The sequence below is a fragment of the Leuresthes tenuis genome, unplaced genomic scaffold (assembly GCF_036924035.1).
Source record: "Leuresthes tenuis unplaced genomic scaffold, fLeuTen1.0.hap1 SCAF_15, whole genome shotgun sequence".
Classification (NCBI taxonomy): Eukaryota; Metazoa; Chordata; class Actinopteri; order Atheriniformes; family Atherinopsidae; genus Leuresthes; species Leuresthes tenuis.
Window position 1 is genome coordinate 31,338,488 of NW_027325369.1, and position 17,519 is coordinate 31,356,006.

General features: G+C 39.0%; 1 protein-coding gene across 1 annotated transcript in view; it reads left to right on the top strand.

Moving 5' to 3' along the window:
• The window catches only part of LOC140269845 (uncharacterized), a 142,660-nt gene extending 125,362 nt beyond the window's left edge, over positions 1-17,298 (top strand). Inside the window, exons 25-41 of the mRNA XM_072364827.1 lie at positions 10,265-10,477; positions 10,626-10,796; positions 10,966-11,112; positions 11,233-11,282; positions 11,375-11,507; positions 11,780-11,862; positions 11,947-12,073; positions 12,162-12,352; positions 13,241-13,331; positions 13,468-13,588; positions 13,739-13,920; positions 14,116-14,271; positions 14,364-14,497; positions 14,585-14,718; positions 14,802-14,896; positions 15,348-16,041; positions 17,174-17,298. Coding sequence (XP_072220928.1) covers positions 10,265-10,477; positions 10,626-10,796; positions 10,966-11,112; positions 11,233-11,282; positions 11,375-11,507; positions 11,780-11,862; positions 11,947-12,073; positions 12,162-12,352; positions 13,241-13,331; positions 13,468-13,588; positions 13,739-13,920; positions 14,116-14,271; positions 14,364-14,497; positions 14,585-14,718; positions 14,802-14,896; positions 15,348-16,041; positions 17,174-17,283 — 2,832 coding nt within the window. The 3' untranslated portion in view covers positions 17,284-17,298. The remainder of the gene's footprint in view (positions 1-10,264; positions 10,478-10,625; positions 10,797-10,965; positions 11,113-11,232; positions 11,283-11,374; positions 11,508-11,779; positions 11,863-11,946; positions 12,074-12,161; positions 12,353-13,240; positions 13,332-13,467; positions 13,589-13,738; positions 13,921-14,115; positions 14,272-14,363; positions 14,498-14,584; positions 14,719-14,801; positions 14,897-15,347; positions 16,042-17,173) is intronic.
• The last annotated feature ends 221 nt before the right edge of the window (positions 17,299-17,519 follow it).

A 17,519-nucleotide genomic window follows, 5' to 3' on the forward strand; every position in this document is an offset into this window, starting at 1 on the left:
GGGTGATCCCCACCACCATCAGTTGTGAATCCTACACAGCCATGTAAGAGATATTTCTCAGGAGAAGCAATAATTATTCTGCGTTAGCATGAAGTTAAACTGCTTCCAGAAAGTCAAGATAACTGCTTTTTTTCTCTCCTTAGACTCACGGGTCTTCGGGAGAGTTTGACATTTTTGCCCCTGGACCTTTCAAGGGGTGTGAGAGCAGGCATGGAATCACTGAAAAAGACCTTCCCACGTACGTGTCAATAATGCTTTGCTGACAAACGCCTTCAAGAAAGCCCAGAGCTGCCATACAGAGGGAAATAAATAAATGCCCTAACTCCTTTCCTTTTTTCTCTCAAACAGGTTGCTCAGTACCAGATTCTTTCATGGTAAGTTCATTTCTGCAGACATATCACAGAGATTAGAAATGATTTCCTGAAATTTTACAACACACAAGTATGGCCCACTAATTTTGTACTGGCAGCTATGTCAAGGTATTAAAAGTTCATGTAGCTTGCTCCACTAGACTAACACACGCTGCTTTATTTGTCTCCAGTGCAAAAAGACACCTGTCGATGGTAAGAATCTCCAAAAATATCACTCAATTCCACTTTAATTACACAATGGCATTGTGAAGTACTGTTATCTGACACACAATTATGCTTGTTTCACAGAGAACCTCATCTGTGCTGCAGTCAATAGGTGGGTGGATTACTGTTTTACACGATCCTGAGTTAGCATGTTCTTTTTCACAGTGTAACTGAGGTGACCATGGGTTTCTATTTCATTTTTTTCTTCAGATCACAACTCCAGGAGACACTGGCAGCTGACAATTCCTCCACAGCCCTGTGCAATCTCACCATCACTGAACATGCCTGTTCCTTGGTAGGACTGTTTAACGGAAGCTGCCCGTCCTATAAAATAATTGGCCATTTCTTACATTACAATCTTCAGACAAATCTCTTTAGGCTCTGCCATGTTTACATTTCTTGTCATTTTTTTTCTCCCAAGGCTACGCATCTCACACAAAGAAACTTGGCCTCACTGTTGAAATGCTCTCTGGAAAGCCAAAGGACTTACCCGGTAGAAGTCTGGAAGCTTTTCTTCCAAAACGCTGATCCTGCTCTGGACCAGGCTCTTGAGACATTCACCACCACTGTAAATCCAGTCCCGTAATTTCACAAATATCCACTGCATTCCAGTGGGCATTCTATATCCAACCAATTTTTCCTCAATTCTAGGCCCCTAACAACAGCAACCAAGCCTTGTCAAATGCTCTTGAAGCTCTGGGAGAGGTCAGACTTGCCAGCTTTGGGCAGGCACAACTACAGAGTAAAGATTTCATCGCCGATTGGTTCCAGAAAAAGATCCGCCCATTCCTGGCTTCTCCATCCACAAACTTCCTATTCTGCCTGAGCTCCAACAACTTCAGTTGCTTGACGTATCAGACTGTGTAAGTGTGTAGAGAAATTCATATTCAATTGACCGCTGTAAACAACACAACAGAAAAACACCAAGATGTTGCTAAATCTTCCCTTACATTTTAGCGTCCAGGCATTCAGCAGCCAAAGGGCCTTTATGGACACCAACAGACAGCGAACAGTCTTCACTCATTTCATCAAACCATTCCTGTCAAGAAATGATTCATCAGGTATGGGCAGATTATGGGGATACATTTGGTAATGTCTTTATAGCGTGTGGTGTTAATATCTAAGCAATGTCTCCGCCTCCTGTTTGCAGATCCTGGCTGTGTTTCATCTGTCAATGGTAGTCAGGACTGGCTACAGGCAAACTTGGGTAGCTTTTCTGATTTTGCCACCCTTCAGGATTTGCAAGCCCTCAATCCAAACTTCTCCAGTGTGAGTTCCCACTGCAGTTGTTTAGTTCTTCTTTCAAACATCATTTGTCCTCAGATTTTGGAGTGACTTTTGTTTACCTTCATATTGATTTCCATTTTTTCAGACTGAAATCCTGTCAGAGCTTGCTCCCTCTCAGGTGGCGCAGTTATTACTGAGCTCCGAGAAATCCAATGACACAGATTTGATCGATCGTATCTTTGACCGGCTTGAGGATGGTAACGCTCTGAAAAATGTGGATGAATTCCTGGAACAGCTGAATGCAAACGGACAGGTGAGCCTCACTTTTCAGTGCAGGAAGAAAGCCAATATCAGACTTAAAACTTACCGTTGTCATACCTCAAAAGGGTATCTAAATCTTTTTTGGGAACTAATTCACAATATCCAACCTACTGCCACCTTTCAAAAACCCTTTATGATGTACTTGCAACATAAAATTGTACGGAGTGTGATTCTTCCTGTGCCGTAACTTGACAGGTCCCAGAATTCCCACCAGCCGTGAGAGATCGGTGCATGGACAGGACCTTCGTCATCATCGGTCCTCTTTTCTCGGGTTTCAACAGAGTTGACTTTGATTTTTGGTTCAATGTCAGACTGGTTCCCATCCTTGGAAGTTTCCGTCCAGACATGCTCAGGAATGCAACCTCAGGCATAAACTGCACAAACTACCACATTGTGTGAGTAGCATTGTAGGATCAACCAGGACTTCCATGCATCAAATTACTAGGCTAGGTCCTTTTCAGGGACAGTATAAGAAAGTTTTGTTCCAATCTTTGCAGTGTCAGCGGGATTGCCAAAGTTTTCCCTGCCATACCCGGGCAGAGACTTCAAGGAATCACAAATGTTCTGCTGGACTATCTGAAACAATCTGCCAGTGTCATCAATACACCAGGTAGGCCTCAAAAGAAAAAACTACTTCATACTTGCCAAGGTAATGAATTTGGGAAAAAATAATGCCCAAAAAGAACTGAGAAGGAAATATTACCTCCTATTGTTTTATCGACGTTAAAAAGCTGCTTGCTAAGTTGTGAATATTCTAACCTGTCTATGCGTACCTCAGCTTGCAGGCAGGAAGTCAATAGCGATGCAGAATGGATTGAAACAAACTTGGGTCCATTTTCTCAGTACGCACCATACTCTGACCTCAAAGTCTTTAACCTCTCTCAGGTAAACATGTGATACTGCATGAATTTACTTTCAAAATGTCATCGTCGGTCACTAAATCAATTTAATCTTCTTAAAAATTAATGCATTTGTGACTTTACTTCTTTTGCAATTCTGTCTTAGGTTGCTATAATAAGCTCAGTTTCTTCAGGACAAAAAGCTAAATTCCTCCTTGAACCCAACAACTTGTCCAATGAAACTCTCGTGACACTTGTGTTCACAAGTCTTAATGCATCTTTGGAAAACCTTGAGTCTTTCTTTGGCACATTTGTTGATGGTGTTGCAAAGGTAAGTGTTTATATTACACTTTGATTATGCTGTAAATTTAAATACTTTGCATGAAAATGATCCTCTGACAATTCCTTTAATTTTTATTTCAGCAAAACCTGTCGACAACAGTGCGTGACACCATTCTGAATCTCACATTAACAGCTCTTGGCCCAAATCTACTGAAGCTAAAAGCTGAAGGCTTCAAGTTATGGTTCCAGGTTTATCTGCCTCTATTCCTCCCAAGTTTTGATGAAAGAATCTTTGAAATTATTCCAAGAAGTATCCCATGTAACTCTTATCAAGAGATGTGAGTGAAAACTGTAATTTATCACTGTCACAATAACCTTATGTGTTCTCATCTGACAGAGAGAAAAGAAAATTAAATACCCTGTTGCACCGTTTAATGAATTAAAAAATGTTGTATCGTTTTCTCAGTGTCAAAGGGTTCAACAACATTTTCATTCAACTCTCTGAGAGACAGACCCAGCAAGTTTTCCACTTCACATTAGATTATCTCAGGGGACAGTCCTCCTCAGGTAACTTTATAACAGTGTAAAAGTGCAGTTACTAATACTAGTCTATTTTAAAATTGTATACACCCTGTTAACCATATGGTTCATTCAATTCCTAGGTCTCTCATGTGTTGAATCTGAAACTGATGACAGACGCTGGCTTGAGGAGAACTTTGGTCGTTATCGTTCTCAAGCCTCCTTCAAGGATTTTGTGTCCTTAAAAAGCAATTTCAATGGCGTAAGTAATCCGTATTATACCTTACCTTTGTTTCTTTAAGGGTAAAGGACTTTGTAATGTGGGGGTCTGCAGCTGAACAAAACAGTTAAAAACCTGTTACTTACTGATATGCTGCTTGTCACTTCTAGGTGGAGGTTGCAGATCTTCTCACTCTCAGCCAGCTGAGCCAGCTTGCAACAATACCCTCACAGCTAAATGGCACCGAAGATGCGACAAAAATCATGAGCTTCATCAACACCACTGACTTTGCTGCCTTCTTTGACATGGTCTCACCAGCCATTGAGGTAAACATACCTGACACTTTGTTTTCTTCCGTCACAATCCTCTTTTGGTCACATATCACCTCATGTGTCATATGGTTGTTCAGAATCAAGCTGTTGGGCTTGGTACATTTATTTTTAGGATTTGAGAAAAAGAGTATCGTTTACCATGGTGATTAAGAATGATCCTATGACATATTTCACTCGTGTGTAATGATTTCCTGATCTTTCACACTCGTATTTGAACAAAATTATTGCTTCCGATAAAACAATTTCTGTAACATATAATCTTAAATTAATTTTTTGTGTGCAGTTTTAAAAACAAACAACACAAAAAACTAAGAGAGTGCTATTGACTCAATGTAAAGTTAATTTTAGCAGCTAAAGGTTAATGAATCTAAATTTATTTAACCATATGTCTTGCAATGGCATCAGCATGTGAACCACAGAAAATACAAAAATAAAGCTCTAAATAAAACTACAGATCCTACATTGCTTCCTTAACAAAGCTTGACTTCCATAAAGCTAATAAGCTACTTTTAGTAGCTATTTAAACAGCTTAAAACATACTTGAAAATGTCATGCTGTGGCGAAACTGATGAATTAGAACGCACACACAAATAACGTTCTATTTCTGGTCTCCATGACAACGGTTGTTGTCATGAAAACGAAATGTATGTTCTGTCAGTTGATGTCAGTTATTGTCAGTTTATTAGTTTTCTTTTAAGTGGAGTAAGGAGATGAATAAATAATAGAGACTTACCGAAACGTCGTCTCTTTCTCTTCAAACTCCACAATGCTACTGATGTTATATTTGTATGACTATTTGTATGCAGATGATTATTTGCTTATTATAATAGTTCCTAACACAAGTACTGAAAACGAACTAAAAGGTGCCCTTTTTGTTTTGTTTCTTTTACTTTTTTGCTAGTTAAAAGTCACAAACAGCTTAGCTTAGTCGCAAATGACTTCCAACCCTTCCGTTATTTTCACATTTCTGAAATTAACTTAACGGTAGTTTCTGTGAGGCACACGGCTCTGCTTACATGTTGTAAAATCAAGACATAAACGCGAAGCTACGACACGTATTAGCTAACTTCATGAACACAAACCAAGAATAATTTAGCTCACCCATCCAATTTTCAGGTATTTTAGCATGGCTAGCTCGACATTTTCGACTTTAAATGGAATTTCACTAACCTGCACGCGTTAACCGTTGCTTCTCTTAGCTGACGTCACAACGCCGAAGTGACAGTTGCTTCGTTTTCGGCTTTTAAGGGAAAACGTAAAAAAGGGACATTTCATTGCTTTTTTTCCAGCTCTAGACCACCTTAGCTGTGTACCAGATGTAAAAAAAAACAAAAACGTCACAATACCAACACCGGTAAAACATTGTGTGATTTGTTTTTTTTTAAACAGGGACATTTCACTGGTTTTTTTTTTTTTTTTGTCATCAACACCACTTTAGATCAGGTCCAGATAAAACAAAATACAGTATTTTGGCTAATCAATTTAGGTTGTCAAGATTCCTTCAAACTCAGTGAAGAGGTTGTGAAACCTTTGGTCTCTTTGTTAAAATTCAAACAGAGCCATTTTTAGGTTTTTCGCACATCTAGACTACCTTAAATCTGGTCTGCATTAAAAACCACAACATTTACCGTTTTAATTTGGGAAAGATTAATAAAAGTGAACGGGGAAAAATAATAAAAGGCCCTTATACATGTTCCAAATGTATCTGCTACCTTTAAGACTTACTGATAAAAGGATGTTCTATTAATTTAATGGATTATGGTCTCAATGAATCTGAGTTAGGTCTTAGAAGGGGGCAGACTCTGTTATTGCACCATGGTATCAGACATTACAAAAACAGGAAATCCAATTTAAAGCAATTACCAAATTGTGCACTGGTGTCTGGAGAAATACTATTGAACACCACCTGTTATAAACACTGATGTGGAAGATTTTTAATTCAACCAAAAATAACCAAGTGGTATTTTGACATTGTCACTGAAGTTTTGTTGCTTTACTTTACCGGCCAAAGAATATGAAGTCATACAACTATGTTCATATTAATTATTAGCAAACTAAACCTTACCCACTCCAGATTCCACCACTGGACACACCAACAAGTAAAACAGGCTGAAATGCTTTGATAAAATCACAAAAAGGGGAAAAAATATAGTGAAACATCTTTTTTAAAAGAAAGAAAAATAAGTATAACAATTAAAAACAAATGCTGCATCTCGGCTTTGAATCAAGAGACAACAAACAAAGGGCGACATGACGTTATGTCTGGTTTATTTTATGTAGTCTGTTTTGTTATGTCTAACAATGGCTTGTCAGCTTCAGGCAGCCTCTGAGTCAAAAGAATGAAAAAATCCAACTTTTCTGAGGCATTTCTGCATATTTAAGCAAAAATAAAGTTCTATGTATTTTAAGCAAAACATTAACATACATTGTTCATGTTGGTTTCTGCATTCAACAAGAAAAACATAAAATAAAATAATTGACAGTAAGATCAAAATGGAACTGTTTTATATTAAATTTAGCTTTTTATTTGAAGTAAGTTTTGCCTCCTTCTGACACCGAGCATATTTCTTTACAGGCCCAGTCAGCCAACTACACACAGGAGGTGAAATCTGCCTTCCTCCAGGCAGTTTTTGACAGAGGGAATCTTTCCTCTCCAGATGTTAGTGATGAAGACTTCCTGCTGTGGCTGAAGGTGCGACTGCGACCTTTGTTGGTCAACATCTCTCCCAGCCTGGTGACGCCCTTATTCAACATCAGCACAAAGAGGAGCTGTAACAGCAGCCAAGAGATGTAAGAGTTTCCACAGTCATATTAGCAGTTTACAAGAAACTGTAGATTGTTTGATGTTATCTCTAATCTGTAAGAAACACTGTTTTCTTGATTTTGTTTGAATTAAAATGGCATTAACTTATCTTAATTTAGGATTACACTGCTTGAGGCACTGCAGAAGACACTAAGTAACGACACCAAAAATGAGATCTACCAAAACATCGTCCTCTCCCTCAAAGGTTTGTGTGAGACACTGTAGTTGAGTTACCAAAGAAAAAATGGAATGAGGTTCCACATCTACAGAAATTCAACTTTAGATGAGATTCTTTATTTTCTTATTGTAAAAAGTCTATTTCATACATACCCAAATTGAAATATAAATAAACATGTTTTTATACTATGTGAAACAGGGACAGCGCCTCTGAAATGTTACAGCAGTGGAAGTTTCTACGTGTTTCTGAGAAGCAATTTCCTCAGCTTTGGTTTTCCGGATCTGCCGACGTTCTTATCTCTTCTGCCACCAACACGCGAGTCAGAGGTGGGAAAATAAAGAAATAAATCCCAGTTAAAGAAATCACAAAGAGAGTGGTCCAATTAAACTTTATTTACAAAGTATTAACAAATAATTGTGAATTTGATACAAAAACCCTACTGATATGGTGCTGTTCCAGCAGAAATATCAAATGATTATCTTTTTCTTTCCTTCCCAGCTCATAAATACCTTCAACACCTCAGATCTGCGCCAGTTCCTCAGTCAACCAAGTGTGATTAATAACAGTTCGGACATCTGTGTCATCTTCAACATCTACAACAACACTCCTGCCTTCGTAGAAACGGTATGTCCCTCATCTCAGTTACTAACTAGACACAAAATCCCACTTGTGTGTCACTTAATGTGTAATTACATGTAAATGCCACATTTAGGAGGCTGTTCGGGATGATGTGAAGGTGGCGATCCTTCCCTGTTTGTGGCGTTTGGCCCTGAGCAGCAACAACAGCACTGAAGTTAATCTCTGGTTTGACCTGCGGTTAAAAGACTATCTTAGATTCCTCAACAAGAACCTCATCAGCTCCACTGAAGTGCAGAATGCCTCATGTGTCACCTTCCAGAAACTGTAAGATCACTTCTTGTAGAGTTAGAAAGGGCTTTGGATGGATTCCATTAAACTCAGTGCTTTTCCTTTCAACAGGGTGTTTTTCATGGGAAATAACTTCACATACAACAGCTCTGAGATCGCACAGACCGATGTGTACGCGTCCATCAGGAGCTACTTAGGAAATGGTAAGATTCTATGTGATGTTGGAAGAAGGTGAAACGTAGCTTAATAAGCTTAAAATAATTCTGATTGTATTCATTACATTACATTACATTAAAAGGATTTTAATACTCACTGCTCACAGTTTGAGTCATTGGAATGAAAATGGCTAAAATCTTCAAGGATTTCCAATGATTTTGCATGTTAGTTCTGCTTTTGACTGTATTTACCCAATTTGAATAAATACATTATTATATTTCTTGAAGTAGTTGAATCCTCAGCTGACAACACTACAAATTGCTGCTTTTTCCACAGATTCTGCACCCAGATGCTACAATGCCACTGATCCAGAACTAAACTCTACCGCCTGGTTTGCCAATAACATCGGCAACTTTGTAATATTCATCACTCTGGTTGACCTCAACACCTTTGTTCCCACCTCTCAGGTATGTCCTCATGTATATTTTAGATTTTAATCCAAACTAAACACATGAGTTAATCTAATCAAACCTATTGTTTTACAGTTGTAATCTTAAAAGATTTGTTTCAATGGTGTTTGTCATGTATTTTCATCAGTTTTGAATTGATAACAGTGCTGTGTAGCTATGCTAACTTGACTCCAGCTCATTCCCATCCACACCAGATCTAGAGCCCCTCCTTTCCAGGGTTACAGTTAGAGATGTTTGCCAGTTTATACAACTATAGCATCTCCAGGGTGGTTAGGAAGCTTTGCACAATGTGCCTAAACTGGAAGAAGAAACCATTTTGCCTGAGCATTTTAAATGTGTCTTCCTGCTCATAATGAAGACACGTCTAATAGAGAGGGCATTGATGTCCAGGGAATAAACCAACCAACATGAGACATAATCAGGACATTCCCGAATGAGCTGGTGTTCTTTAGCTTGAGATGATATAACTCTCTTGTTTTGTTTTTTGAAGATTGAGGTATTCTTGGAGAACCAAGCCAATCTGGAGCTCTTCGACAACAAAAATATCCCAGAAGATGTAACCAGCTTCTACGTTGAACAGCTTTTCGCTTTCAACCCATCCTTCAACCTCACGAAGTGGGTATCCACCAGTTTGACAAAATGCACTGTGGCTGTATTAATTTGACTATTTAAATGTTGAATTTTATTTCTACATTTTGTCACTTCTCGTTCAGGCTTCTAGCTGTTTTCTTGTGCTCCTCTGACGTCCCAAGTTCATCATATTCCTCTCTGAGTGAAGCTGATACCATCGTCATCGTGGAGAAGCGGAGGAATTTCTGCAATGGAACAGACCAAGAGGTACGGTCCAGAAAGTTTCTCCTCTAAAGCATTGTTTACCAAATAGCTATCACTGCTATTTGCTCAAAAAGGCTTTAAATTAATTATGCTATTCTATTCTCAAAGGAAATTTTGATTTTTTTTTAATCAAATTTCATTTAAAAAAGCCAAATAATAACCACAGAGAGTTGATCTGTAAGGCTGTAATGGTGGGCAGGATTGGCTTTATGTACTGATGTACTTTATTGAAACAAAGCTGATGAACCCTCCAAATAAAAAACTGTCATATATGTTTAATTTGTATGTTGTATAGAGGATGTATGGCGTATAGAGTTTATATTTAGCACTGTAGCTAATTTTGATATGTCCATTATTATATAGGATGTAATTGGTATAATAAACAGATTTTTTTACATTTTGGCAAATAGGATTAAACAAATTTATGTCAAAATTAGACATGTTTCAGGTTATAAGTAAATTCTGACCTTCTATGGTTCATCTTTGTGCACATTTCCCTCATAAAGAACTCCAAACAGCACAAAACACTCATAGTGATGCAATAATTTTAACGTAAAACACTTAAAAGATCACAATATATTTTGAAATATGTAGGTTTGATCTAGTTGACAAAGAAATATTTTCTGGGTTTTATTCAACAGGTATCTGCTGCTCTGGCATCAAACATCAAGACCGTCTCACAGCAAACATTTATAAATCTTGGCAATGCCAGTTCAGGCTTGACCAACAAACAAATCACTTCAGTGTCCCTGGTAGTGCTGGTTTCCTCTTTGCCCACTCTGAGCTCAGTGACCACCTGGGACCAGGGCCAGGTCAACATCATCATCCAAACCATTACCTCCTCAGGCTTCCAGGTAATGGCCATTCACAGCCGCTTCCTGCTTTGATGCATGCATATTACAGTATAATTGCTTCAGTGAGGTTTAATTGATATGACGTCAGCACAAAGTACAACAACACAACATTAACTGCCGCATCTTTGCATGTAAAACTGTTTTATAGATCAACAACGCTGCCTCCCTAAAATTGCTCGGCACCCTTGTTGCTGGAGTTCCTTCAGCGTCATTTGTGAAAATCCCAGCTTCTGAACTACTCAACGTCTCTTCGAGCCCCAGCTTTGTGTCCAACATGCTGGTAGCACCAAGAGTTGTCCGGCAGACCTTTGTCAGAAAGGTAAAAAGTTAACCTATCATCATAAAGTCCAGCCATCATCCTCGAGTCAATGATTATTCCAAACAACCAGGCATAAGAAACACATTTATCTTTATCTATAACATACATGAACAGCCTTCAACCTAGCAAGTAGATACAGATCAACTGAATACATTTAATCTATTGGCAGATCATTTCTGTGAACACAAGTCCAGCCGTGGTGGTACAGAATGTCCCAGATGCTTTGGCCACTGAGATCCCCCCATTCCAGCTGGTGTTTCCTGGGAGAGATGCGAACATCAGTGTGATAAACAAAAAGACGTGGACATCAGCACAGGTTAGTTAGTTAGGTTAGTGGTTGTAATATCAATGCATTTAGTAATATTTATCCAAGAAGTTATTGCTGACTGTTATTGTGGCATCTCGTTGTAACTCTTATTTCCTCTTGTTCTTTTAGTCTGCCATATTGTTTGGCTCTCTGGAAAAAACAGACTTTGACATCGAACAGTAAGTGAACAACTCCTGGTATTATTTGTCTCAGAGGACCATGAAGAATCCATTAATTTTTTTTCTGATTTTATATTCTCTCCCCCCAACAGGCTTTCTCCATCTTTGCTACAAGGCTTCACGTGCAGGTCGGTCCGGAGAATGACAAAACGTAGGGTCCGTCGGTTGATCCGTTCCTGTAGACCAAGGAGACGAAGAGCCAAGGTGGTGCTGAGAGAATCACAGGTAAAATCTCCAAAAAAATTAGTGATACTACCAACACTCTTGGTCTACTATTGATATTTAAGGCAACTTGGATATGATTCAATACACTTTATTATGCCTGTCGGGTGACCAGAGTCTGTAAGTACCAGATCAGAACAATAGATGATGACAGCAGCCTTAGAGGTTAGGTTATACCCCGAACCTAACTTTCATACAATCCCTGCTTTTGTATATTTCAGTGATATGGTCAGTAAGTTGTATAAAAATCTGTGTTATGGCATTACAACCCACAGCTGACCTGCATGTACAACCTGCTCAGTGGAGAACTCACTCAGAACTTTACAGATTATCCCTCAGACATGCTCCTCTACTTCAAGTAAGTAGAGAAATTTTCTGTTCTGTCTGGTTTGGATTTTTTTTTCCGTTGATTTGCCCACTCATTTAAATGTATTCATTACAGCAGCCAAAATGTCCAGAAAGCCAACTGCAGGTCATACTTTTCTGCACTGGGCTCTGCAGACTTTTCTGTGTCCTCAAGGGTTTTGAACAACGGTCAAAAGCTGCTCGTTAATGCCAGGTCCTGCTTGGTGAGTGTCATTAAATAGAAGAATGAACTGGGAGCACTCAGTAGCATATGACGTCTGCATACATATGTACTCTGCTCTTAATTTTTAGGGTGTAAGTGGCTCAAAGTTGAGCAGAGACAACGTGGAGGTTCTGGGGAACATGGCCTGCACCTTCGATGGATCTTTGATAGAAAATTCGGATCCTCTGGTCCTGGAAAAGCTTAAGGCCTGTAAAGACTTCTCAGACAACCAGGTGGACTCCATGGAGAAGCTGCTGCTGTCTGGAAAAACAAAATACGGGTAAAAGAGTTCAATTAAGCCTTCATGTTAATATGATTTGCTGCCAAACAAAGTCTAAAGGAGCTCCAATTGTAGAGACTTAAACCACAGGGTGGAATATTTTTCCTTTGTTTGGTCATTTTTTTTGCTAAACATCATGAGACATAATACACAATTCAGTATTATGAGTCATGTTTCATTTCCACAGAGATATCGCATTATTTTACCACGGAAACAGAGAAGCTCGATGCAAACCTTTACAGACTCTTCCTCTTTCAGAAGGTTTTAAAGTGGCAAATTAAACCAAATCAACCCTGAGAGTTAAGTTAGTTTGCTGTATCTACCCAAGATAGACTTTTACTACATTACCCAACCAATACTCTAGATTTTACGCATCTTGGAGTAAACTTAGCTTATCTGCCCCAATAGCAGGAAATCCCTAAGTAGCAATTATTCTCAAAAAGGAAATTAAGATCCTTGCATGACTGAAATTCTCTGCCAATGTTGGAGTAGGTGTTGTGCTCGGATCTGTTGTTTTTTCCTGTTTTTGTGGACTCCATGTGTCGTCTTCTATTTGCTTGTATTGTTGGCATCGTACAGTTAGAAGTGCAGAGTGGAGGCCCTCAGAAGCATATGCATCTTATTTTTTGTGATGTTCCATGTAGCTTTTTGTGTTATTTCACAGCATCTCATTCGAAAAAAGCCGACTTCTGCAAAACAATAACCTGAGTTTATGCTAACGGATAAAACTACTGTTTTACACATGGGCATTGAATGCCTCTCACAGGAAATGGAGCATAATACCAACCTTCTTCCATTGCATATTGTTCTTTAATATGCGTGCAGCACATTTTCTTGTTGACAGTGCAACATTTCAAATGATAAGAACATTTCACCTTTAATTTTCAGAAATCCCACCATCTGGACTTTAAAAACACTGAAGGACTTCGATGACCTTCCTCTATACTTCACATCAAGCATCTGGGGCAGGTTCAAAACTGTATGTACTCCATTTATTCTCTTTTCAGCCCCAATGAAATCCTTTGGAAATATCTTATACATAAAGACATTTCACCTCTGTTTCTCTTTGCATTAAAAAACCCTCTGTTTATGTAATTTCTTTCCTTCTTCTGTAGTCAACAAAGAAAAAGTTCCTCAGGAGCTTAATGCCGAAATTGAGGAAAAGGAAGACACAGAAGAGGAAGCTTAAGAGGCTGTTTAAAAGGATTAACACCCTTAGGTTTAGACGAGGAGCAGGTAATAACAAGGCAATTTTCATGTTTGCAAATTTTTCTTTTGTCTGAACAAACAACTAATTAAATTATCAAGATAATGATTTCTATATTGATCTGCTGCAAACGCAATCTTTAGCTGCAGCCATCTTACGAGCTCTCTTATATCCATCAGGCTGCACTGTGGGCAACATCACCCAGGTGACTGTCAACGATGACTCCTTCCCCTTCGGCTACGATCAGACACAGTTTGATCTCTGTCTGGATGTCCCTGTTCTGCAAGATAACCTCAACTCTATCTGCGAGAAAGTCGATGACGATGACCTCCAGAAAATCATTCTGAAGAAACTCAACCAGGTAATTGAGAGCAACAGGTTTTTTATGACCTTAAAATCGTACTTTAAACCTTCAAACCAAGAGGTGGTCATCACTGGGTAATAATCATGTTAGGGTGGCGTTTACAAATGTAGATAATGTTGCTTTAAAGAACAAGATGTCAGTGTTATTTCAATGCATTATATGTGTTACAACACATTCTCTGGTCTTTCTCAGGCTTTCCCATCAGGAGTTTCTGATCAGGAAGTCCAGTTGCTTGGTTCAGTATCTCGTGCAGCATCTCTTGATGACATCTCTAAGTGGAACATCACTCAACTTGACACCCTGGCAGCTCTCATGGACACTGATGATGGGACCTGGGAGACGGCACAGGTAGAGGGATTCTCAAATCTAAACAACCTCAGAGTTATCCAAATTTACACGAGTATTGTTTGGTTACATGATGTGTTTTCCTTCATGTTTAGAGCAAAGAAATCATCACCAAGTATCTGAATACCTCTGGGAACTCCCTGGGCAGCACTGAGCTGAACGCTATTGACTCCAATCTGTGTTCATTAGACACCAGCACACTGAGGACCATCAGCTCAGACAGCATCAGGTTAGCATCAGCACATAGTTATGAGCTAAAATACGGCCTCTGAGTGTTGACATAACCCTGCGTCTCCCTCTCCTTTCACTTTGTCAGAGATGCTAACCCTCTGAATGTGGAGTCATGTTCAGTCGAGCAGAAGAAAATCCTGTATGAGATCAGTAACGCTTCCTTCAGCTCACAGCGTTCCAGTCCCACCGACTTTTACAACCTAATTGAGGCCTATCTGGGTAAGAATACCTGCGACATACCTTCCTACCTGTTTCCCCACCATTCAGAGAGCCTAACATCCTGTTACTTTCCACACCGACAGGTGGAGCGCCTCTGACAGATGTAGTGGGATTGTCAACACAGAACATCAGCATGGACGTAGACACTTTCAGGGGTTTGGACCCTAATGTGATAAAAGTAAGGATACCACTGACAGATTTTTTTTGGTATCATTTGACCATTGATTTAGCTTTGTTGTAGAACACTTTTTACAACTGGCACAATGCTAAAATTTAGCTGAAAAACCTGCTCTTGTTGTAGGGTCTTTGAAACAACCAGAGGCTTATTAGTATGACTGCACGCTATTTTCTTTGGGCCCAGTCTGTAAATTGTAAGGTCAAAAGCCGTCAGCTGCAGTAGTTAAATGTGATGCAGAATTCAAAATCAGGCAGTAAACTAGTCTTGCTTCAGTTGGAAAGTTGGTGGTTCAAACCTCAACTTCCATAGTCTGCTGTATGTGTCCTGAAGCCACTGCTAAATGAATGTAATGCATTCATTTAAAAAGTTTTGGGAATGGTTCAGACTAAACATGAATCTAGGACATGAAGCAAATGTCTTTAATTACTGTTTTTCTTTTTGAAATGTGCAGGGTCTGACTGTGACCAACGTTCAAGGCCTCATGGGTGACCAGTTACCTGATCTGAAGATGTTTGAGAATGATACCGTGATTGAGACCTGGATCAACTTGCAGCTGCAGTCAGACCTGGACAGACTGGGTTTGGGCCTAGTTAGCAGCAGGATCAATTCAACCACTGTAGCACCCAACTCAACCAGTACTGCAACACCAACACAGACCACTGGAACTAGCGCTATGACCACAGCGCCCAACACTGAAACTAGCGCTATGACCACAGCGCCAAATACTGGAACTAGCGCTATGACCACAGTACCAAATACTGGAACTAGCGCCATGACCCCAGTGCCCAATACTGGAACTAGCGCTATGACCACAGTGCCAAATACTGGAACTAGCGCTATGACCCCAGTGCCCAATACTGGAACTAGCGCTATGACCCCAGTGCCCAATACTGGAACTAGCGCTATGACCCCAGTGCCCAATACTGGAACTAGCGCTATGACCCCAGTGCCCAATACTGGAACTAGCGCTATGACCCCAGTGCCCAATACTGAAACTAGCGCTATGACCCCAGTGCCCAATACTGGAACTAGCGCTATGACCCCAGTGCCCAATACTGGAACTAGCGCTATGACCCCAGTGCCCAATACTGGAACTAGCGCTATGACCACAGTGCCCAATTCTGGGACTAGTGCTACAACACAAGGTAAAAAAATCCAAAATTTCATGAATTATTACCAATTATCTTTGATTTGAAATGATGAAATTGTTGTATTTTGACTGAGAAAACTCAGTTAATGAGAAGAAAGTCCAACTTTTGGGTAATTTTTCCCGGTAGGATATCCAAAGTTCAGATCACTAAACGTAGTATGTTATCATGGTCTTCAGCTCAAATCTAAGCGTGATGCTTCTTGAGCACATTGGAACAAAACTGTGCCACTTTTTCTCTTTCAATTGACGAAGTCCAACTTAAATTCATCTATTTTTCTTTTTTTTTTAATCTTTTTTTGGACACTTTTTACATGCTACACATTCACATTGGCAGCACTTTTTTCACCAAAACAAACCAAAGTCAATAACATTAAGAATAAACATTGAACAAGGACAAAATAAATGTTTCATAAACAATATTAATCATTACCTAATTTTTATATTTGTTTAACTCCTGAGTTTTAAAGACTTAAAGACTGAACAACACAATCTTAATTCCTCATTGTAATTGCTCCACATGTTTACCTCGATACCAGATAAACATCATATCTTAATATTTGTCCTGGCCTTTACCTTTTTTAACATATTTTTTCCATATGTTTTTTTCTCTAATTTCAAATAACCTCTTAATACAGTTTGAAAAGAGATTATTTTGTACTTTGTACTCTATCGTAAAATAATTTTAAAAAAGTGAAGTTAAATAAACATTTCGTTGGTTGGTTCATAATAATGTAATCCATTTTTTATTCTTATAGCTTTAGTGTTGGTTTGAGTTTCCTCAAACCTCCACACAGTAGGTCATGTATGGAGCTATTAGGGAGGAATATAGCATGCATAATGATTTTCTTAATTTATAAGGCCTTATAAGGTTTTATATAATATTGCAATGGTTTTGGTCACTAATGAGTAAAAGCAGAAATCCAGAGTCTATAACTATAAGTTTGTGTTTTAATTCTCAAATTAATCTAAGAGGGAATTTCAGGGCAGCTAAAAAGCATTTTTTTGTCTCTATTCCTTGTATTACTGCATAGTTGAGCGTTAGAGGTCCTTTTCTTGCAATTTGTGCTCACAAAAAAGATGCAAATATGCAACAGCATGTCTCTAACAAGTTTCTATCTCATGTTCAGGAGACACAACCACTTCAACAACAACACTGGACGATAGAACTACAACGACTGAAGGTGGGTACACTCAGCTAATGCTAAATGTTGTTGTAATGTTTAAGCTAGCATTATAATTGAATCTTTAGCAGGATATTGGAATTTGTTTTATTTATCTACTGTGCATATGAGTAATAGGAAACATTGAGAAAAATCACATAGTTTGTTGTAACTGTTATATGTGTGTGTCTGATTTCCAGGTGCAACCACGAGTGGAGGAGAGGAGCTTGCAAAAGCTCCAGTTTCCTTATTCCTGGTTGTGATATCAACTGTTGTCCAAATGTTTATTTAGGTTACAACCAGCCTAAATAAA